The sequence below is a fragment of the Hippocampus zosterae genome, chromosome 1 (assembly GCF_025434085.1).
Source record: "Hippocampus zosterae strain Florida chromosome 1, ASM2543408v3, whole genome shotgun sequence".
Lineage (NCBI taxonomy): Eukaryota > Metazoa > Chordata > Actinopteri > Syngnathiformes > Syngnathidae > Hippocampus > Hippocampus zosterae.
The window spans coordinates 12,226,945-12,251,333 of NC_067451.1; the positions used below are offsets into that span (position 1 = coordinate 12,226,945).

The 24,389-nt window shown below is 45.1% G+C and overlaps 1 protein-coding gene across 5 annotated transcripts in view; it reads right to left on the reverse strand.

Annotated features, from left to right (window-relative positions):
• Positions 1-24,389, reverse strand: part of ebf1a (EBF transcription factor 1a) — a 64,125-nt gene that overhangs the window by 21,270 nt on the left and 18,466 nt on the right. For all 5 annotated transcript variants that reach the window (XM_052047346.1, XM_052047420.1, XM_052047496.1 and 2 more), the window contains exons 7-10: positions 11,021-11,102; positions 9,831-9,972; positions 7,411-7,541; positions 3,921-4,047 (exon numbers count right to left, since the gene is read on the reverse strand). In XM_052047346.1, coding sequence (XP_051903306.1) covers positions 3,921-4,047; positions 7,411-7,541; positions 9,831-9,972; positions 11,021-11,102 — 482 coding nt within the window. The remainder of the gene's footprint in view (positions 1-3,920; positions 4,048-7,410; positions 7,542-9,830; positions 9,973-11,020; positions 11,103-24,389) is intronic.

The following is a 24,389-nucleotide window of genomic DNA, read 5'->3' on the forward strand; positions in this document are numbered from 1 at the left end:
TTACATCATCATCATGGAGCAGATGCTAGTGTAATAAGAACTGAGCATGCTAAAGAGGGAAAGACAAGCCACATGGTGCAGAAAATGAATCTCAATCTCAAATAGAGGTGTGAATTTCCTTGCAGTTAAGATGGCGTGATTGCGAGCGTGTGGCGCTATCTCAGCTGGCCCTCTGTCTCCAGCTGGAGGCCAGCCGTTTTAATCAACAGCAGGCCTCCACCCAAGCTCAATAAAAGACAGCATTCACAAATAGGAGCAAGACAAGTAATTGATCTCCTCATGCTCACACCCCACTTTTATTGCCAGATGACTACATGCTGCAGTTGAGTGTCGGGGATGTGTGCGAATGCGCTGCTTGTATCGCGTGTGCATATGAATGAGGAGTATATCTGGGAGTCTCTGTTTGGGTGGAAAGGCAGCCAGAGGATTTTCCACTCTCATTATGTTGCCTTTTGCACAGGCATTATTGATGGGTGCCTGCATTGGCACCTGCACTATTTAATGAGATCCCGTACAAGAGCAAGGATCAAACATTCTCCCGCAACACATACAATGATTCTCGGTTTTGATTGACATTGACGACGAGGTAATACGTTTAGTAGTGCGGGTGTAGTTTGCGGTGGTGTGGGACTGCACTCACTCAAACTAACAGCTCGGTCCTACTGTATATTTTGCTTCGCTCTTATATGGAATAAGCCAATGCTCCACGTAGAGCCATCCATCCATTTTCTATGTCTCTTTTCCTGTTCACGGTCATGAGTAGGTGGAGCCCGCCCTGGACCTTTGCCAGTCAGTCACGGTTCACAATGACAGAAAAAGAGTGTTATACCGGAGACAAATTCCTTGTGTGTTCTACATACTTGGCCAATAAAGATGATTCTGATTCTGATGAGAATGCAACTCTGATTAGATTGTGCGAGTGTTCGCTTCGCGTTTTTTTACAAACAGTTTGCAACGTATTCATCCGTCACGATGATTTCAAATGTCATTGTAAAATCAGAAGCTTGGAAATGATGTCCATGCAAGCAGCTTTTCCTGAAACCTCACCTTTTGCGTCGCCCCGTTGTCTGGATTTGGTCAAATAAGCAGACAACTTTTCTGCTCTTAAAACTAAATTGGATGCCGGGAGCAAATGTGAATGGAGATGTCACTCATCATCTCATCTGGTTTAAATTCGGTTCATGACTTGTGTCTTTCCCCCTCACTCTGCCTGCTCCTGAATGATGTTTCCCACACGCCTATAATATCCAGCGAGCACGGAAAGACTACCCCTAATGTTTGTCCGTGCGTGTGTGCGGATGCCCTTCTGCTGCATGCGGCGGCAGCCTTAATGTGAGCAAGCAGGGCCTTTTAATATCAGCACATACTGGAGTGGAAGCACTAGGCAGACAAGGCTGCATACTGAGGAGGGAGGTATTGCCTTTTGAACGACAAGGGCGATTCATCAATTTTCTCAATCTGTGGCCGGCACCTCTGTGCCACACGCACGAACAAGGGCCCCTCTGACACGCATTATTATTACCGCCTTATATTGCATGGGGAAAAGAAAAGCGAGCGCTTCGCTGATGAATGTTCTAAAGACAGCAATCCGGTTAAAGGTGAGACACAGCCAAACATGCAATGCATTTATACAGAGTGGAGAGGAGGGTGGGGCTGGGGGGTGGGGGGGCTGCGGTGGTAAGCAATGACCTGATAATAAGAGAGAGAGAGAGAGCGACATTAGGGTGGAATCGAAGCCTCAGAGGTGGGTAAGGCAGAGGGCAGAGAAGGGATAAGGGGATAAAAAGACAGTAGAAGAGCAGAGAATGAAAAAAAATTCTTTTATTCTTATCAGTGGAGAGCTTAATTGCTTTTGATGAGTCTAATTGGAGCTTTCTGAAGTCTAATGGCGAAGGAGTCCTCAGAGACAGTGGAGAACACATTACAGTAATGGCTTCTCTCCCAATCTCTTCTCCAGCATAAAGTCCCCTCCGTCCTGGACTTCGACTGTGCGGAATGTTTGTGTTTGTGCGGTCACACGCCGGTTCTTCTGAAGTGCCAATGAGCACCAAGAGCAGGACTAAGAGAGCAAGCTTATGGTTGATGGAGGGAGAGTGTGTGTGTGTGTGTGTGTGTGTGTGTGTGTGTGTGTGTGTGTGCGTGCGTGTGTGTGTGTGCGTTTTTGCAAAATAGCAGGAGCAGCAGGATTGGGTAGTGTTGACTTAATTAGGTCTGTGTGCTGCTCGCTTTCCTCTCCTCAGCAGAAGTTGATTAGCAGTGCCAGCTGTCCCCAATGTAATTCAGGGTGCGCATGTGTGCGTGCGCATGCGATATACGAGCGTATGTGTGCGTCTGCGAGCGGGGAACTGTGGTGGCGGCGGCGTGTGCGGATGCGCGCGCTGCCAGCTGCCACGCCGTGCTGCCAATCCTCCATGATTAGTACCCACTGGCAACTGGGCTCAAACTGGTGCCAAACAGACCCAGGAGGGCAACATGGCCCACGGTAATCCAGCATCTCTCCCCAGCATCCTCCTGTTCTCATCCAGCTCTCTCTCTCCTCTCATCAATTGCTTTGTTCCTCCAAATGGTTTGCCTATCATTCTCGTAAAGCTGGGTAGGCGGATACAAGTGCCCTCTGAGAGTGCAGACTGTGAAGAGGGCAAAGAGCGGAGTGGGATCTCTGCCTTGACACAGTTGACTGTATCACTGTGAAGCTGCCAGTTCTTGGCAAGTAGCATCACTGCCGGTGTGTGTGTGTGTGTGTGTCCGTGTATGCGTGTGTGTGTGTGTGTGTGCGTGCGTGTGTGTGTATGTGTTAAGCTCCCAGTGGATGACCTCTGCTAAATCTCACCTGTTGAGATTCTTCAATGCGCCAATGCAGAAGCCAAGAGGCAGAGGAGGGATGAATTCATTCACAGGGGCAAGTTTTGAATAAGTGAATGTGACAAGGTGAAAGAGTGGAGGGCTGGGAAAAGATGGGATGTTTATGCATACGTTTCCCACATGTCTGGCACAATAAAAGGCTGCGCGCGCGAACACTCACACTCACACACACACACACTCACACACACACATTTCTAGGCTTGGCAAAGTTGAGGTCTGTTGGACAGCTCTGGCATGGCAAAGTCTGCCCACCCATCTGCCCTCTGTCTTAGTAATGCAGTTAGTGTCAATGTGCTTGTGTGCGCCCAGACTACCTTCACACATATATGCTAGCTCAGGAAGCCAATTGCCGCCTTTGCCACAAGTTTGCAAACACGGACATGGATCCTGTCAATGCACAGTAATTAAAAGACATTCAAACGCATGCCAGCCACGCAGCCAGCGCGTTCACACAAATGTGATTTTGTCAAATGTTGGCACTTCCAGCAGGGGCTTACATGCTAAATCCATCAGTAGTTGAGATTACAGACAGATTTATGTGATTCACATTCTCCCCAGAGACTTGTGTCCACGCGTCGGTTAATCACTGCTTCACATTCACTCTCTGCGCCGCTCTTTTCAACCGGGCGGCAATAAATCTACACCGATACATTCTGATGTAACACTCCTGCTATTCTCTCCATCAGAAACCACGCTCTCTATATGGATCGCCCTCCCGCTGTATCCCGCCTTCGACAGGGTTAAACCTCAATAATCCCACTAATCAAAAGGTTAACCCTTCCCTTGACCTTCACTTGCTTCATAAAAGACAGCAAACACATTCCTTCCATGCTGTGTCAGTTTTGCTACTGCGTGACACTTAGTTATGCTAATGCATTTATTTTTCACAATGAATTCAACAAAATGAATCACCGCTATACCTTCACCAACTTTGCGGCACAACCTTTTTTGGGGGTCAGAACCTATATTAAGGAGCAAAGTTGCATGGTACTCTTGGCTAGCAGATCCCTATTCAATTCCACTATAAACCAAAAGAGCGATTGGTGCTTTGGTCATACCTGTGTAGATGAAACGTCCAGGTGTGCCTTTGCAGAACTGTTTGGATTTGTAGGACAGTGTGACCTCCACCACTCCGGGGATGTGTCTGGGTGGAGTCTGCACTCGGATGGCGTGCGGGGTAATCAGCTACGGGGGAGGCAGAATGTGCATTAATTGCGTGAATTGGAGCAACTTGCATTTCAATATGACACTATTTTACAAAAGGTCACAAGAGTCCCAAGAGGTGCAGTCCTTGACATGACAGAAGAAGAAATGGCTCAAGTCGACGCAAGTAGGTCAAAGCCTACAAAGTGCATTTCTAAGGACCCCCATGGACAGAAGATGCAAAATTGATCAGGGTGATCACAGATCTACACTGTGATGCGGGCCCTTCTTTTGAGAGCTCCTTCCACCATGATCATTTACACGCGTGTGTTTGAAGTTTAGTAAAATGACATGCAAACATCTGAGCGCTACTGTAAAACATAACAATAGATATTTCCAGATATTTTGATCATTTAAGAATCACACCCCAAAAAAGCCTTCCTTCTGATTAAGCTTTTTTCTTTATGATCGTATCGTTCTTTTTAGTTTTACACATGACCTCGAAATCAGTTTGCTCTTAAGGCCTGAGGTGAGTTGACAAAGCCCGAGCGATGTCATGCTAGAGATGGTTATGGTTGCTGACAAGGATCTTTACAGAGGACTTCAAAGGTAGTTATGTGTATGTGATTAAGGAGAAAAAAAACTCTCACTGCATAAGTAAACGCATGATATGCTCATCCTCGATGCCCCCTTGTCTCGGTGTCTGTCAGCGTTGGCTGTCTAGCTGCCGTTAGCTTACATTAAAGCGCCGCGGTGTCTTTAAGAGGCTCACTTAGTGTGGCTGATGGGCCCAATTGGCATGCGCGCGTGCGTGCGTGCGCCCGTGTGCTGAAGGCTCTTTGAAGGAGAAAAGCGGCAACAAGACAAAACACAGATGAGACCTCACTGAGTGCTCGTTTTCCGCATCCTGTGTCGAACTAGCACTCAAAGCTAGCGGCGCTCAAAAGCTCTCAGCGCTCCTGCCAGCGTGCGATGCATGTGTATGTGCATGTGTGTTGTTCAAACTGTCTCTTTTATTGCTCACTTAACTAGGCTTTCATTCTGCCATTGTCTGACCCCCCACTCACGTTCCAGCGCGATAATATAGGAGCTTTTTATAGAATAATTCTTTTACTAAAGAGAAAGCTGTTTCGCTGTGCCGCTCGCTGACCTTCAATTTCTCACATGGACTGCATTTACATTTTTGTTATGTGGCAGATGCTCCTTGCAAAGTGATTCATACAGCACCGTGTGTATGCTCCTTCGATACAAATTTCGCAAAAGATCAACTGAGAGCTGAGCATTCAGGTGGTTGACAAAAATGTGAGATGACAATAAGAAAAACAAAAGGCTTGGAAGCCGCTCACATTCCTTTGAATGATTAGTTGATGTTTTTTTATTTTTGCAGGAATTATTTTTTTTTCAGTATACATAGTATATGTATATAAAGTACCCACTGGCCGATTGGTGTATATTATCCTACTTGTGCTTGCTGCTTATCGTAAATGTTTGTTTTGTTTGTTATCAGATCTTCACTATTCCTAGTTTGTTTTTACACACAAACACAGCCTTCTTAAACAAACTGCAGGCCAAAATTTTGGGGCAGAAGCCCATTGGGCTTTGTTTTGTTGCAGTAACGCTTGGCCTTGTGTATTGTGCTGCTAGCGTCAGATTCAAGGTTGCAACACGTGCGTGCACTGGGATGTGCTTCGACAATGAGCCTTGGGCCAAATTCATACCAAAAAAAAACATGGTACTTTAAAAACATAATTGAATAAAAGATTTTTCATGCACTTTGGCCTTGAGAAAACAGAATAACTAGGGTGAAATATTTTACGGAACTTTTCAGCTTTAATGGGTAGACTTTCCTATTTGATTTACCTTGATTTATTTCTCTAATTATTTCAACGGTCGAATAGACGGATCGTTACATTATCTATATTCAAGAGTGCCAAGTCTATGTAGCTCTGTGTGGGGGGCTTGTCGCTTAGCTGGAAACCTGGGACTTGTTTTGACAGTTATTGTTTAATACTTGACAGTAACTTTGTTATCCACTGCAGCAAATCTCAAGGTGGTGATTCATTTTTGTTCACCCCCACGGAGACACCAATAGAGTGACATTATGTGCTTGGGATGCATTCTCATACTCAATACGTACGGTATATCTTCTTCATCTGATCATTTGTCAATCAGGGATAAATCAGTGATTACTGTGTCATCTTGCAGACCAAATATATTGACTTTTTTATTGTCAAGACTGAGATGAAGTGTGGCTTGAAATCGTTCAAACTTTTAAAATTCGTTTGACAAAGCGAATGTAGAGTAATGTGACTTGTTTCCATCAAGTTAGGATGAATGAGGGGCCTCATAATGCGCACACAATAAACTCTAAACGTTCCGATTGATAAACAGATTATTGTGCTAAAATCCACTACTACCTTCTTCATTTTGGCATATTAGCACAGCAAATGCTGCATTTTCTGAAAATAGTGCCCAGAGGCATTGATTCACTCAATAGTACAATATTGCAGGCAAACTGCCATCCATAATTATTAGCAGCCCTGGTTAGGATACATTTTCGAAATAATATAGGACTTCAATTGAAAAAAAATAATAAAAAATAAAACGGAACATCCAGCCTGTAATTCAAGTGCATTTATCTAGAAAATCCAAATTTAAGGAATCATTATTTTACATCAGATAATGCGTGCCATGATTATTTGCATATCTGACAACCACCTCTTCCCAACAAAACAGCACCTAAATATTTCACGAGATTGGAGAATACAGAAAGCGGCATATTTGACCTTTGCTCTTTGCACAATCCCTGGAGGGCACTGACTAGCAAAGCACGTGTAACTGGAGTTGAAAGCAACATTTTAACATTGCTATTGAGAAATAGAGTGAAGTGAAGTCACTCCTCAGAATATAAATAAAACGAAAGATGCTCATAACATTGTGGAAAGTTCACGTCAGTGCCTGCTACAATGTTCTTTCCCGTAAAAGATGAGAATCGAACAGAATGTACATTCATCTTAGATACCACGCAGGGCACTTGTTTCCAACACGCTGCTTTATAAGTTAACCGAGAGATTGTTGACATGTTCATCTTTAATGATACACTATGCATATGGAGGGGCATATGCTGTTGGGGGTTGGGGGGATGCGATCCAAGGATAAAAACGCATATCAGTAATTCCATTCGTTAATACAGCATGGTGAAGGAGTGGTTATCATGTCTGCGTCACAATTCTGAGAATCAGGATTCCAACCTTGGCATCGGCCTTCCCGTGTGGAGTTTTCACATTCAGCTAGGCCTAGAGTTCCAATTAAACATAAGGGAGCCAAGGAGCACCGATGTGATGGTGGCTATAGACTTATGAAAAGTGCTGTATATGCCTTTCGAGTGACTATAGGGTGACGAACCTCACTCCAAACCAGCATGGTGCCAAAAATGACCTGCAGCCCGTCAAAGAAGTTGTCTCCGATGATGATGACTGTAGCGCCTCCTGTGGTCCAGCCTTCACTGGGGCTAATGGCTTTGATGCTGGGGGTTGCTGCAAAGATTAAGGGACAGAAAAAGATGAGATGTTAAGTAACCTAAAGACAAGCCCATAAAGGTCTTTGCTACTGGCACCGCTGCAAAGACCTTTATGGATATGACACGTGTAATTTTTTCCATTTTCGCACACACGCGCTCACACCCACACGCGCACACACTACCTGCTCCGCTCATCTCTTCTATCCCAGGGGTTGAGAGCAAGCGAGGAATACTAATCAGGGTGATTATACGCACCCCGTTATTAAACATCACCCCTGCCCCGTGTGTGAGGGCAGCGGCGGTGTGCTTGTTTTATGACACGTAGCAAAGCGCAAAGGCGTGTAAATGTCAGGTGCGCTGAGTGTCTGATCAAAGGCCACGCGACCGGGGAGCGGGGCCGACCCAACATTAGCGCCGCCCTCGGAATACACTGCCCTCATTAAGCAAACACTTAGCACTTGCTCGGCTATCTTGCTTCCTGCACGTGTTTGTCTCGGTGCTCGGCCAGTCGGCGCACGGTCGCATGCAGTTATTACGGTTCGGGTCTTTTCGTAATGCCTTTCACAAGCTGTTTAGGACTTCTTCACTAAACACACAGAGAATAACAACAACAAACCATATTTTCAATAATGAGCGCTCCACTCTTCTTCATGACCTTATCCGCTGGTATTATGGATTTAGAGATTGCGGGATGTGATTGAAGAAAAGAACAACCCGGGGAAAATGTTTGTTTATACAAGCTGAACCTCTTTCTTTTGCTTGTCGGACATGCTGTAATTCCGCAAAGCGACGTAATCCACTTTAGACTAGGCCGACTTTTTTCACCCGCAGCCCAGCCTTTGCTGTTGGCCTAACTCTCTGTGCTCTGTTGATCCTCCCCAACAAGCCGGAATGATATTTTGCCTGCCGATACGCCTGCAGAGATCACCATTCAGCAAGCGGCAATCTGTGGCTCTAATCACGGCCTAAGATGCCTTCTTTTCACAGCCGTTGATATTATGTGCGCTCCATGCATGTGCGGATGTGTGTGTGTGTGTGTGTGTGTGTGTGTTTGGATTAACCAGATGGTGGAACATGAATCCATGTGATAGGATTATACTTTGGGGTGTTCCTCTGTGCCATCTGTTCAACTCTATGCACTGTTATCTATTATCGCCTGAAATGAGCCCCCCCAAAGTTGTGTATGCTTCACATACTCTCAACACGGCGGTGGATGAAAAGTGAAGGAAAAAAAAAACAAAAAACAAAAAAAAAACCCAAAGGAGAGCATGATGTCTCCTTGCTTTGCATTTCATCTTTTCTTTGTACCATCAAGCACTCTTGCTCCTTCCTCATGTCACGGCTGCTGCTTCCCCTCTCCTCTCTTGTCTTCCTTCACTCCTGTTGTTGCGCCTTCTCACCCCCCATCATCGGGAGAATAGAAAATCACAGGGAGGAAATTCCCAAACAAATCTCTCTGACACAGGGAACATCTGTTCGCGTGGTGTGCCGTACTGTTTTTTTCTTTGTCAGAGCCAAGCCCTTCATGATGACTCCAGTATGTCTTGTCTTTGCGAAAACGTTCCGAATCGGCTCGGAGGCCAGGCCAAGTGGTGCGCAGCACCTCCGGAGAATAGTCATTGAAAATACTTAACCATAGCATTCGACCCTAATGCTATCTACCACAGGCCATCATGTAAATCTTTTTTTTTTGGGGGGGGGGGGGGTGGATTATCATGCCCGAGGTTGACTTTCCTCAAAGAGAAAAAGAAATATGTTTCTCTTATTTAATCTCTAGGAAATAGAAATGAGAAAATAACTGGATTAGAGATTTGGGAATCGGTGCATGCTCCCTAAATCATGTGCACATGTCATTATGAAGTATTAAAGGTTTTGGTCTGACAGTGCAAGCGCATTGTGCATGGGTGTGTTTAAAAACCTGAGGGAAAGGGAGTGATGGAGGGCTGCGGGATAAAAGCGGCTCTCCGAGGAAATAAAGCCAGTGTTGGCTTTAAGCAGAACAGACCTCATACGACACATAGTGCTTATGCGAGACGGAGTAGAAGGCCTCGAGGCAGAGACCTGAGGGGAGCAAGCCACCAGGGACAGACAAGAGACTCACTAGCTATCACTTTCTCCTCTCTTAGCACAATCTAGAAACAATGCAAGAGACAAAAAAGTGAGAAACACGAGTAACAAGAAAGACGGGAGGGTGGGGAGGGGGGGATTGAGACAAGACAGTAAGGAGGGGATGAGGAGTGTCGACGGGAAGGGAAGGGGAGAACCGAGACAAAGAAGTCTGATATTATGTTGCTGATTTTACTACCGTGTTCCAGGTAGGACTGCGTTCCCTCCGACGGGTCCAGTCTTCGAGCTCTGCGCCCGTGTTTGGAGTTGTTGTGCACAAACATGTTGTCGGACACTGCTAGCACGTGACCCTCCACGCTCACCGTCGTTGACACAACCACCTGAGTCGGAGAAAGCGAAATGGAATCGGGTCAACTGGGTGGAGTACAAAGCATTGAAAACTGAACATTCCTAATTTGGATCAGACCCCCAAATGTTTTGCTTATTTTTACCTTCATATCAACTCATCTCCTGCAAATGGCTGCATTTGATCTTCAAGTTCATGCATGACTCAATTAACAAAACAAGCACTTCTGAAACATTTATTTTGTGCAATGAAACAGTTTGTTTTTTTCTTCCCCCGCCCCAGTTAGTTGCTGTAGACTGCAAATTTCCCTGTATACTGTTCAAATCCAGATCCAACTTGATCCCAATCCGACAAAACACTTTTCTCTGCCCGTGCACCAGCACCAACCCTCCACAAAGTTCATGGAGATTTGATGAATCATTTAAGCATAATTCTGACCATTAACAAAGAAAAGAATGCCAATCGATACATAACCTCAGAGGTGATGAAAACAAATCTGGGTGATAATTTCAAGGTTGATAAAACGGATGCCTTTCTCGCCTCTTCTTGAAAAAGGGGGTTTTCACAGATACTATTTAGCACTTTGAGCTGATCTTGTCTTTTTAATTGTACCATTACATATTCATTGTAGAAGTTGCAAGTTGTTCAAGCTTCTATAATTCTTTTGTTTAATTGTTACATATCGTACCAAACGCCCTATTTGGAACGTGGTCAATGTATTTGAGCTTTTGGTGTGTTTTGAGATTTCTCATTGTAAAAACTATTGTCTGCTCACAGAACCGAGTGACTATGGATGCAGACAATCGACAGAAAGCGACACAAGAAACTCTTTGTCAAGCTGAGACGAGTCGCTGGCGTCAGATTTGCATTCATTGATTCCATCGACTCCAAGACTGTAGTTCATGTCTACAAATTATTATGACTACATTTTGTTTGAGTTTCAGAGCAGATTGATTCATACCATATTTATGTATGCTGTCTTCTTTGCGCACACTCATACTTCCTTTTTTTTCTCCACATTGTTTCTTTTGATTTGCAGCTAAGCCCAGGAAGTCCATTTCTACATCTTAGTTGCATTTTACCTGAAAACGCCTCATGTCTCGAGGGTTGCCGGCATTCTTCAGACAGTTCTGGTTGCACTTCAGGAAGAATTTGAGGAAGAACCTACACATCAACCCAGATGAAAAAAAAAAGATGAAGAAATTAGTTGTTGAGTTTGAAAAAGAGCACCTGTCTGTCAGTGAAACTATTGTGTCTGTGCTGAAAACATAAAACGGGACCAAAACAAAATAAAGCAGCAGCGGCGGCGGCAGACAGGGCTCACGCGCTGCGTGCCGCATCCTCATCCATCAGTTCTTTATGACAAAAGGCAGTTTTGGATGTAAAAACTGCTCCGGGATATTGAGTAAGATGCTACCTTGTATATCCATCTCGGGGCTGCTGTCACAGCTTGCCATAAACTCAAATGGGCAGATGCGCATATACCCCACCCCCCCGCCACCCCTCACCCCCAGCAGAGCCCAGTGACGGAGGTTGTACTGTAGCTACCATGCATCTCAGTCTTGCCATTCCTGCCGCTCTCAATCTCAGTGTGAGAGACCACATCAACAGCACCTGCCATGCATTATTAATAGGCTGAGATGGCAAGTATGGCTACCCACATCAATACTTAATGAGGGAGGGAGGAGGGTGGGTCGGAGTAGTAAAGGAAGGTGTGTATGTATGTGTGTGTGTGGTTGGGTGGAGGGGGGGTGGGGGTGTACCGGAGGCCTGAAAAGCAGAAAGAGGATGGCTGGCAATTTATTCCCTAACACACACATATACCCACCCCCCTTCCCCACCTCCACCCTATTGCTTGAAGCCTGACAACTTCTTCCTTAACAGATACTACAGTAAATCTCTCCTCGTTTCACGCTGCTGTATTGTCTGTCAACCTGACAAATAAATCACACTATCAAATGAACGACTAATATAAACAGCACTGCGAACAAATAAACAGGAACCCTCAAAAAAGGGGATTTTTTTTCCCAGAAGGAACGCTACATTTCCTGATCACGCCCCTCCTCATCCTCCCTTTGAGGTAGCTCAAAGAAGTGCTGACAGCCAAAAGTGCTTACAATACAGATCTCCACCAGCTCGAGAGAGAATCGTTCCTTTGCTCAGCTTTTCTCTCTTATGTCTTATTTTCTCCCCTTCTGTTCATTTATTACAGCTGGGATTTTGCACTGGGCAGCGCCTTTGGAGCCAACTTGCCTCAGATATATAATCATGCAGTGGCAAACGTGTCACATGTACCGATACATATAGTGGTGTGTCAAGTGAGAGGTGGGGGTGGGGTAGGGGTGGGGGGTTAAGAAAGAGACATAGATAAATGGACAGAACAGAGTTCCGTCTCATTTCAAGGGCTGCCCTTCTACTGTGTGCATTACATGCATCTGATGTAAGTCAAGAACTTGCGAATTTATCCCTGACAACTTTTAAATGCATGACAGCTGGTTAGTGGTAGACAATTTTCCGTAAGCAAAGAAAAAAAAAGCCTCTTATGATCTGAATAACAAAGTGTCTTTTGGCGCTGCCTTCTTCTTCCCCCTCCTGCTTTGTTTGTGTTCTGATTTACAATCGTGTTGGTGCAAAGAAGATACACTAAATCTGAAAGAGAGGGTGTGTGGGGGGAGGTTGGAAGAAGAAACCGATGGAAGGACGAAGTAGAGAGTGTGTGAAATTCGAAAGGAGAGACACACAACCCTCCTGTATATTTTAGAAGCTGTGGACCAATAGCTCAATAATTCATGAAGCTGAGCGATGGAGTTTTTTTCTACCTTTTTATTTTTTACAGCGGCCGTTGGAGCCCACAGGCTGATGGTCTCCTAACTTCCTTATCCATGAGGGGTCAAAGGGCATCTTCGCAGACAGCTGCGGACTACATCCTCTACCTTCCTATCGGCACCTCCTGTTTAATTCATTGACTCCGATCTTTCCCCAAGTGTCCTCCTTTTCCTCCTCGGAGGCGTTTATGATCGCGGAATGATGCATAAGCCAAAGTAGGAAAGCCAAGGTCACTGCAGTCAGAGGTGACTAAATCAGCAGGTTAAATATCAAGTTTAGGCGGTGGAATAAAAAAAAAAAAGTCAGATGGTGCTGGATATCACCTGTGAGGCTTTGTGCTAAAAAAGAGGGACGTTGTTATGCTTTATCCGCCATGCCATATGCCAGCGTGTCCCGCGCACGGATCATCTAATTCATTATTTAGGTAACTTAAGGTGTCTGGAATCAGTCGTACGGAAACATTACAAAACTGCAGCAAGTTGATTCCTCGGTGCTCAAGCTCATCAACACGGGTGTCGGGGGACGGGAATCAGCACGGCGCGTATTTACAGTACACGGCTCGACATAGTGGGTGGGTGCGGACAAAGCGATAAAGGGCAACGCATGTTGATGGGCAAGAGCAAGGAGATTACTGCAAGGATTTATGGATAATCTGATTGACAGATGACCAGTAAATATGAACAGAATACTGATGATAGCCTAGAATTTGTCCTTTTATTTCATCATATTTTCACCCTATTAAAATGTTTTACAGAGCCAGATGGGTTGGTCTTCTCCCTCTATGGATTGAACTAAGGGGAATTAAAATAAAATTAAAAAAAGAGTTGTTGTTGTTGTTGCTGGGTTGTGGAGACATCAAGTCAGTTCCATTACAATTCAACATTCAATTCAAGCAAAAACCCGTTTTGTGCTTTTGTTGGCTTTTTGTAGCTGTTTTCTGCAACCTGCCAAAAGAAGCCTTTGCAAGGGATAGAAAGAGAAAATAAAGAGGAAGGAACTGTACGCACAACCTTGTGTGGACCGATTCGAATTCAAAGCAAAAGGCTCCCCTGTCAACATATTGTGAACATCGTTGCTTGACAGCGATCAAAAGAGTGCTTCATTGTTTTGGAGTTTTACTGCAGTGTCAAGCTGTTTTTACACTTGACTGATAACAGAATGTTAGAATGTCCCTTCAAAATGACTTAGCTGTAAAATTCAACAAAGCTTGATCCAGGAACAGATTTCTCCCAATTATTTCCTGTTGGAAATAAACTGTGAAGTGAATTTTGTTCAGCTTCAGAGTTTCCTCAATCACGTTGACTTTTATGACTTTGTTTTTCGGTGCCGTGACCCGGACAGCATAATACGGAGCGCCGTTTCAAATTGATGTTCACATTATTCAGCAATGCGCGAGGTAGGAATTTGGAGATTTTTCTGGCCCGGTACTGTTTGAAAAGCGAACAATATTCCCACACACTCCCAAAGCACATTTTGGCATCTGTACCTAATTGTGGCTGCTGCGATGCTTGCTTTTTTCCACCTCCTGCAAATACCTTTGTTTGTGCTGAGCACTCTTGCAGGTTTCACGCTGTTTTAACTGCACGCACTCCACTGCTACAAATATTAACACTGCAAATTGCCACACGTGCTGGATTAAATGAAATAAAACCACTGCCGTCTCTCATAATTAGACACCCCCCCCCCCCACCTCCCCTCCTCCAACTCCCAAATCCAGAAATGGCTGCGGAAGTGAATTTGTTTAAATTACTGTTCGGCCTCTTGACAGCACATGGCAAAAATGTGCAGCGGCGCAAACGGCTGAATTACACATGCAGTGGAAGTGTAACGCTGTCGTAATTTAATGATCTCATACTTTCATCATGAGCTGGCATTATTTGTCACTCCGGAGCAATTAAACACCAAATCACCCACTGCCCATAAAAACAAAACAAGGAAAGCAATTAGAACACAACTTTTAAGTAATCCCCGTAGCATCTAAATATTATTACTCCAGCGGAGTTACAGAATGTCTACGTGATTAGCCAACAGCAAGCAAGCCTCAAAGGGACCATTGTGTTAAATTCTCTAATAATTTTCCGACATTAGTCACAAATGAGGAGAACAGTATACTTCCGTGTCAAATTTAACACGGATAGGGGGAAACTTTACAACGTTGCGGTTTTATCTACCTCAGTCGTTTCAGTTGATTCATCTTCTCTCTTATTCTCATTGTGCTTCGCGTTTTTGTGTCACATTTCTTGATTATTCTCTCTCGCTCTCGCCCTCTCTCGCTCTCTCCGCTGTCAGTTTTCTTACAATGCTAACACACATTGTAAGAATAGCGACGCCATAACTCAGCCTTCTCCGCCTCTCTCCATCCATTTCTGCCAAACACATCATCTCCACAAGAAAAGCTGTGTATCAGGCCCCTGATATGCTTCATGAGGTGTGTAATTCAGCGTGCTCCGGAGGGGAGCCATTTATCTCGAAGGTTAACTAAGTGACACAACAGCACTTCCCCGTGCCTGTTAACCGCCGCGCGACATGTTGAACTAATCTAGGCAGGTAGAGGAATGGGACATCCTCCTCTACGGCAATTAAGCGATACGATTTGTTCAGGAAATCCATCCTAATGAATTCACTGGTGCTTCAAATGAAGTGTAAATATTTGTAAGTACAATGTAGCGTCAGATTCGGGGTGGGGGTGCGGGGGGGGGGGGGGCGTGTCATTCCGAATGTCCTTCCTCTGTTTTCTGCATTTTCTTTCCCGCCCCTCGTGTGTCATTTCTCGTATTCTTTCTTGGCTCTGCAACTCTCCACTTCCCTCCTTCCGCCATGCATCACTGACACTTCAACCGGGAGCCTGCCTGCCTTGTTTTCCTGGTGACCTGTCTGCTTTCCTGCAGTACATATTTAAGCCTGTAAGCGCACACACACATAAACACACACGCGCACTAATTTAGGGAGATTTATGAGGGGAGCCTTGCACCAGGAGCCACGGAGGCTGACCCCAGGGGTGTAGGGGGCCACTGGGCGGGGGAGGGGCCCTGGCTCCACAGGAGGGACATTAATAATCCAGAACCAGGTCTGTCTCTGGGTCTGGCCCTGGGCCTTGGATACAACTGCAATGGCCCAGTTTACACTGTGGTCCAAGTATGATAGATAGATAGATAGATAGATAGATAGATAGATAGATAGATAGATAGATAGATAGATAGATAGATAGATAGATAGATAGATAGATAGATAGATAGATAGATAGATAGATAGATAGATAGATAGATAGATAGATAGATAGATAGATAGATAGATAGATAGATAGATAGATAGATAGATAGATAGATAGATAGATAGATAGATAGATAGATAGATAGATAGATAGATAGATAGATAGATAGATAGATAGATAGATAGATAGATAGATAGATAGAGGTAGAAAGAGAGGTAGATAGATAGACTGTAGAGTGAAACTCCTGAAAGTCATGTTGTGCACCTACATGTTTGCCTCATGTCTATCTTAAGTGTCATGATTTATTCAAATAGAACATCTCACTTTGCTGAAAAATTCATTCCCAGCTTGGTCGCCGCGTCGCCCCATCCTCCCGCTCCTCCCTATCCGCTGCCTTGTCTGTGCATGTCATGTCAGCCGAATTTGCCCCGTCGTTAAATATTTCTCAGAACAAATGGACCCTGGAGAAGGGAGACGGTGGGTCAGGGGAATCGGCACAGTGCCGTCGCCGCTCGGGGAGAAACCACGCTTGGGAGAGATAGTCGGTCGTCTTCCACTCCGAATCAGAGTTGCAATGCTAGCTTGGGGACAGAAGTCCCAGAGACACTTAACAAATTGTGTTTCATCCATTTCATCTGAAAAGTATCATTCAAAATTCAACTCTGAGAATGCTGAAAGACAGGCGGGGAATCGTGTCCAGCTTGACGGTGCTGACTTCAACCACTTGTAACTGGTGACCCGGTTTTTCCTCTGTGCCACACGGAGGGGTAAAAGGCAGCCAAATAAACATCAAACAAGGAAGAGCGTGTTTTTATATGTCATGAAGAATAAGCGGCTGCCTGAGTGACGGACAAGCTTGGCAGGCGGTGCTGATTGAAACACTTCCTCTGTAAGGCTTGGGCCATTAATCTGATGAAGACAGAGACCGAGCGCGCCGGGGTGAGACACATGGAGGCAGTGAGAGAGCGAGTGGGAGCTGCCGGCCTCCGGATCAGAGGAGTAATGAAGGGTCCTGGTCCTTCTCACCTCGGCGCCGTCCTGCCAAGCTGTGACGCTCTACTACCCTGTCCAGTCCAAACGCTGCACTCGTGGGACTGACCGGTGAATAATGGCCCTGTCATCAGCTTGGGTGGACGCCACCACACAGCCCCAAGGTGCGTGTGACCGCGTGCGGGAACGTATTTGCGGCCGCCCGCGAAAGCTCCTCGCTCATTCAATCTTAATGTTGCCTCCTCTAACTTCAGTCAAGAGCGTATTCGTATTGAACAGTGTTGATTTAAGTGCATGTTAAACTCAATGCATAATGCATCGACTAAATATAGTTTGATAAAGAGCTTTGTGTCAACCCGGGACCAGCTCCATACGTTGTGGGGATGAATGTAGCGCTTGCAAAAGTTCTTTCTTTTTGTTCCATTTAAGCAGTGTATTAAATCATACCTACAACCGTGAGTGCACACGGGCTCAAGGTTATTGATTCTAAATGCAGCTGGATCACAGATCTGAAACTTAATTAGGGTGCCGTGTTTGTTCTTGGGTGAAAAGTTGCACCTCCAATGGGTCTTGAGGGAGGATTGTGAAAAGAGAGAGTGAGAAATGTGAACTTGTGTGCGTGTGTTTATGCAGGAATGCAGAGACAGACTGATGCTGAGCAGAAACTATATGGCTCACTGCGACTCGTGTGTGTGTGTGTGTGTGTGTGTGTGTGTGTGTGTGCGTGTGTGTGTTTTGGCCTCGCGTCCCTCTGTGTTGATGAAACATATTACAGCTCCTTCTCGATTCCTCACCTGCACTCCCCCAGCTTGCTACATATGGCCCACCAATCACAAAATAAGGAATCATGCATATATTAGCATAGTTAATGGCCTCCCCTCTCCATTTAATATGCAAATTTCCTGAAACATTACTGAATGCCGTCTGTTCTAAATGAATAAATTTGAATCGCAATTAGAATAATCCTTTATAATTAATGAAAACTGTCAATTTTGGTTCACGAGTAATTTGATTAAAGTGGTGATGGGACACTTATGAAGTTCACGGGGGCCGGCGAGGAGTGTGAGCTCATACTTGCACATGCAAACACACAAAGTGCCACGGCGACCAACGGTGGGGCTGCGGGTGCATTATTGATGACAATGATTAATAAACTAAAGTTGGTGCTTGTCACACATGGGGAGACCGCCCCCTGCCCCGCAACCCCCCCCCCCCCCCCCCCAGACCTTTTTTAAGTCCCCCCCCCGCTCCTTTACGCTTGTGGAGCAACAACAGATCAATCTGGCACCTGACAGAGGGGGAAAAGTGGGGGAGTGATTGAAAAGGTTTAGCGGCCTCATGGCGCTGTGTCAGTGGCCTGTCTGTCCAGTGGGAGAGCCTGATGGACTGTCACACAGAGGGCACTGCGCGTAGGCACACACGCGCGCACATACACACACACACACACACACACACACACGCACACACACACACTTGCAGAGTCAGTACAAGGTGTTTAAAGGCTTCACAGAGGAGGGCACAGTTCTGCTGTTTACTCACTTTCATTAGTGTATCACATACATTAAGATGCTATGAGGAGAATTAAGAGGGCGACCTGTTTGTCACTGTTCATAATCATCGTCTTCCTCACCATGAGCTCTCTCAAGTTGTGCTATATGTGCTGAGGCGCCTAATGGTGCCACTTAAAATAGGGTCACTCAACTGTGGGCAATTGTTGCAAATGCAAAGACACTAATGTGAGCGCACGAGCGTTTGCGCATCAACTTGAACACGAGGCGAACGTATTTGCATGGCTTCAACCCAACAATAATGGTCGAGATAGTGTAGCGCCTCACAGACTAATTAGTCAAATCACTGAGAAAATAGCAGCCGGATAATTAATGGGTATTATGGCATTTCAGAAATCACGGCTCTAATTGGGAGGGAAGTGAGCCTCACATTTCCATGCAGCAATACCAGCGGCTTTATCCGTCCGTCTTTCTATCTGTCTGTCTTCCTACTTGGCAAACTTGCTTTTAAAAACAGCCTGCCAACAGACAAAAATAATTACCCGGCACACAGTCACGCATCCAAACATACATACAAAATACATGCGTACTGTATGGTTTTTGCAGGATGGCCGCCATCCAGCTTTAGCCACAAGAGTCAAAGATCACCACATTAAACATATCTGTACCCTCTAAGTTATTGTTTTATGTTTTATGAGCGAGCTGCCCGTCATATTGCCTTTAGAGCAAAAAGCGCCTGATGCAATTGAATCCTCGAGTCATATAATGCATCTGAATAATTCCCCATTTTCTGTGTGTGCGTGTCGCTGCCCAGAAAGCCCCTTGACACACATGCATACATGCATGCACATCCCCAATAGGTTCCTCTTAACCCTATCAGACAGTGGGACGATCAAAATAGATTTGCATTCAAATGCCACATGCTCGCTATCAAATATCAAATCAAGTCGCTGAGACAGACAGGCAGTCACCTCCTCCTTTTTCCTTTCAGGGTCCCAGGGAGTCCCGGTCCCCACCGGACGAGCTCTATCGAAGAGTGACAGCCTGCGGCCGGCGCTTGATTGACAGTCAGTTGAGACTTCCTTTTCCACGACACTCACACTGCCTCAATTCACCTCCACCATCACCCCTGCCCGAGGACTGACGCCCGAATCCGCGACAGCCCCCGGGCTTGTGCCCCTCAGGCTGCGCAGCGCCATACATTCAAATCACAGTGCGTCAGTACCGTGAAAGGGCTCATTTTGACTTTGTCCTTGTAAAGTCATCCCCCCCGCCCCTTGAAACGGGTTCAATCTGAAGACTGCTTTCATTACTTTCCTCCTTTTTAACGCAAGCAGATACAATAGGACACTTAAAACAAACCGGCATTGCAGAAATGGCTTCTTTTTTTTTCACGGCTAAGCGCTAAAGGGCAGGATCTCACAGAGGCACAATATAAATACATCAACAAAAACACAAGCAGACAGTCAAGACACACCACAACAGGCCAAGACCCAGGGCTTAATCTCACACACTCAGCAAGTACACCTGGTTAATGTTAAGAGAGCAGTTATAGTCAATTACATCCCCATATAACGCATAAACCTCCACCCCACCTTCGCCCAGAAAGTAATTGGAAACAGGCGCCCAATGCATCGGGGTCCACGTAAAAAAAAGTTAACTTCCCACCCCTAACTTTGCCATTCACGAGAATTCTCCTGGTGGCCCCGGGGCAAATGTAAGAGGGTAATCGGAGGCCGGTACTGCCATTTCCACATCCAGCAGCGAAAAGAGCAGGCGGATATGAAGTCATGCAAGCTATAGGAGAGAGGAAGACAAAAGTAATAGGATGGAGGCATGAAGGCTCCGTCTATGGGGGTTAAATGGCAGGCCGGGGTGAAAGGGTGTTCCAGTGGTTTTGGTCGAGGAGTGTTGGGGGAAGGAGGGGATGGCAGACAACGGTTGTAAATGGGTGTTCAAGACTGACAGGTGACATTACCTTGCGTCATGGCTGGACGGACTGGGGGACAGGGGACTCGATGGTTATCCAAGCAGAGAAATGTCACCGTCCAGACGTCTCTCACACACACACACATGCACACACACACACACACACACACGTACGCACACACTTATGCATACAAAGTCCACACGCAGATCCAGGACAAAGGAGTCTGGAGTCTTTGAGCAATAAAAAAAAGGCAGCCTGCACTGGACAGAGATGAATAGATTACATCTTCTCCATTTAAAATAGGAAGAGATGAAAATAAAAAGACAACGCCAAAGAAAAGGTGAAGAGTCAAAGACTGATACAGCCTTGCATTTATTGTTACGATCTTCTTTGGAAACAGAAGCTTCTCCTCCTGAAGATCCTTCAATTTTCTTTTTCATTATTTTTTATTTATTTCATCACAATCTGTTGTCTGCGGTTTTCATTAAAGCCTCACCTAATTTTGGCAAAGCTTATAAAATGTCCATATTGCTGCTCATTCGGCCCCATTGATTTAGCGTTTGGTTAAATATTCACGACTGTGGATGCAATTAACATGCTGTTAATGAATAATTGATCACATCTTAAGCGGCCATAAAACTCATGCATATTAATTATTGAAACAGGAAATCTGAAAAAAAAACAACCTTCCTTGTTTTGCCTCAATCAGGCTTCTTTCATTTTTCTTTCGTCAGGAAGGCATGTGGAAAGTATTCAGGAGGGAAAAGTGTCCTGTGTATTCATGCGAGTGTGTGGTTGTGTGTGTGTGTGTGTGTGTGTGTGTGAGAGGCAGCAGGCAGAATGAGCAATGAACGCTATGCAAATGCTTCCTATAAACATCACTTTAAGAGCTCTTATACGGCTTTAAGCTGCTCGTCAGTACATCCATTCCGCTCATGCAAACGTCTGAAAGTACAGTTTGTAACACAGGAAAGTGAGGAACGACCTCCACTGTCACTGAGTCTCACTGATCATTTTTTGGGGGTTGTAGTTGCATATTTTGGTAAGTTGCTCACGCAAAACCAGTAAAGGTTTAACTGCTTAGCCTGGCAGAATGTCTCAACTTTAACCCTACATGCTGAGCTGAACTGAGCGGAATTAGGAAAAGAGAAGAAAGCAAATGAGAAAAACCCTTCTTAAGGAGAGAACATATATTTATAAAGTATATGGGCATAAGTAATGTAATGAATGGTTTGGCAGTACCTTTGGTGTGTAAATACAGTATATACTGTATAATTCTTTGTTTGTCTGTGTTAAAGTAGTGTTTTTTTTTAACTTTGCAAATCACATCTCTGCTAATTTCTGTTGACCCACATTTGATGTTTCACATCACAGGCCCTATTTCCGTGCTCAAATCTAGCGCAACGAGCGCTCGAAGTGGTACACGAGTGGAGTGTTCTTTCTGTTGGTATTTTCCGGGTGTAGTTAGATATGGGTGTTTGCACCGTTGTGGGAGTGAACACGGCCAGCTTGAGTCCCGGCCAATCAAAGCGCCTCCCCTCATTCACTTTGATTCCATGAATTGATTTTTACAATAATTCACAGTGTTGTACTTATGAATGCAATGCGATGACATATAGGACATATCGGCATGCCCACGACCCTTGTGAGGATAAGCACATTCGAAAACGGATGGCTGGATGAAGCCAGAAAAGATCAGACAAATATTTATAAATACACATTGTGTTGACATTTAATTTTTCTTGTCTTCATGAGCATATTTGGCATTAGATTCATCCCAGAATAATTTAAAATGTTCAAGTTACAATACTTTAATATTATGGTAACTGGATTACATTATGAACTACATTTTTGACTTGAATGAATCGGAATGCTGTTTTAAAGTCGCTCTCTCAAACCTGTTTATGGGATAATGATCACTGTTGCGCACAATAATGGCGGAGAACCCTAACATCTACAGAGTTGGATTGTGTCTCACACTTGCGCAGGCAGTAGATCTTTGGTCCAATGAATATCACCCTGCGTGGGGGGTGTATTTACACACATGGTTCCAGGGATGCAGGGTTACATTTATTAACCATGCACACTACTAAACCACTGTAAAATGTTTTGACATGAAAAATACATCCCAGAAGCAACCACACACTCCAGGAAAACACCAATTTACATCGTCGCTTGTTATTTATTTAGCACGTCAGGCTCTTGAAGGTGTGTGTGTGTGTGTGTGTGTGTGTGTGTGTGTGCGTGTGTGTGTGTGTGTGTGTGTTACTTTCCACTATCTACATCTGAGATACCTCACTAACTACTCTGCAACATTGGTGCCTCGGAGCTAAAAGTGACAAGCCGTCAATTGTGCTTCGATTAAAAAAAAAAAAAAACTTCTCGTTGTCTGCGTGCATGTCTTCCACTGTTTGATGTCGGTTTGATCAAAGAAGCGGCACTTTGGTAAAAATAGGAAGACACCATGCTGCTACACAGACTGATGAACGACGACCAGACTTTCTGCAAAAACATGCTCCCCATTTCTTTGCTTCGTCTGTCCATCTCTGTCTTTCTCATTATCTCCTGCGTTCTCTCTCATGGTAGCTGTGCCTCCTATATACGGCCAGCAAGTAAGTAATGTCTTGTGTAGTTTTATAGCTGGGAAGAGTCGTGCCTGCAGGCTATATCGCCATTGTAAAGATTTTTTTTTTAATACAGGGAGAAGTGGCTGGGAGGGGGATAAAAGCGAGAAGCATAAGCACTAGCAAAACCGAATATGATCGAAAGATGTCCCATGCTTGTGTTTCATCTCATCTTAGCAGGTTCACCTCACGGTGAAATGCCTCAAACGCATTTTCAGTCATCATTGACAGAGGGGGGGCTTAAGAGAACAGGATGAGGCGGAAAACCGACAAAGTAAGCAAGAAAGGCGAAGGGGTTGGGGGGTCCATGCGCACGGCAGGTGGATCTGGCTGTGGCTAATTCTCAGGGTGTGGGAAAGCGGAGCACCTAACACAGGTTGGCCTGGTTTCTGTAATGAGTTTGATTCTTCTCTATGCCTGCTAAGTCTCACTGGGGACCTAGGCTGCATAATAACATCTTACGCACACACACACACACACACACACACACACACACACGCACGCACACACACACGCACACGCACACACACACACAGACAGGTCTATGGGGAGCTAATTATTCTCACCTGTGTTAATTATTGCTGTAAGCCAATCAGTGGACTCTGTGCTAATTAGGCAGCGTTAGGTCTGATTAGTGTTTTGCAGGCAGCTCCCCTCAAACTGTTCTCCACCATTCTAGTGCCCTCAGGCGAGAGAGGAGAACAGGTGGATGCTTGCCCCGCGTGCATGTTTGTGTGTGTGTGTGTGTGTGTGTGTGTGTGTGTGTGTGTGTGTGTATGTACTCATCCTTAATAATAAATAACTGAAGGACAGCCTGGATTCACCATAAAACAAAAGTCTGATCAGCTACTTTTGGATAAACAAAGCAACTTAAGTTGTCAACATAGTTAATTGGCCCGACTTTGGGGTCATTTTCTTTGAACTGGACAAACAGCCCTACTCCCCTTTAAGTTAATGATGGATGATCCAGGATCACTTTTGTCACTAATGGCTGCCTTTGCCCAGATAACCTCACAGATTGATCCACACATGACATATGAAACCTTTGTTCTGTCCTATTGTGTGTGTGCACTTGTCTTTGGCAAGGAACCCCATCTTTTTTTTCCAAGAACCAAACGAAAAGGACGGCAACCGGAGAAGAGGAGAGAGGTAAATGTGTAAATTGAAGCGCCTGCAGAGATTCTCCCAGCTGAAAAAGAATGAGAATAAAATGGGGAAAGAAGAAGGCTGGAGGAAACCTTCCTCTTATGACACAATTGATTTTCTTTCAGATGCTTGAGCCTGTCACTACTGAACACTTGGTCCTCCATTCCTCCTCCTCCACACACGCACACACACACACACACACACACACACACACAC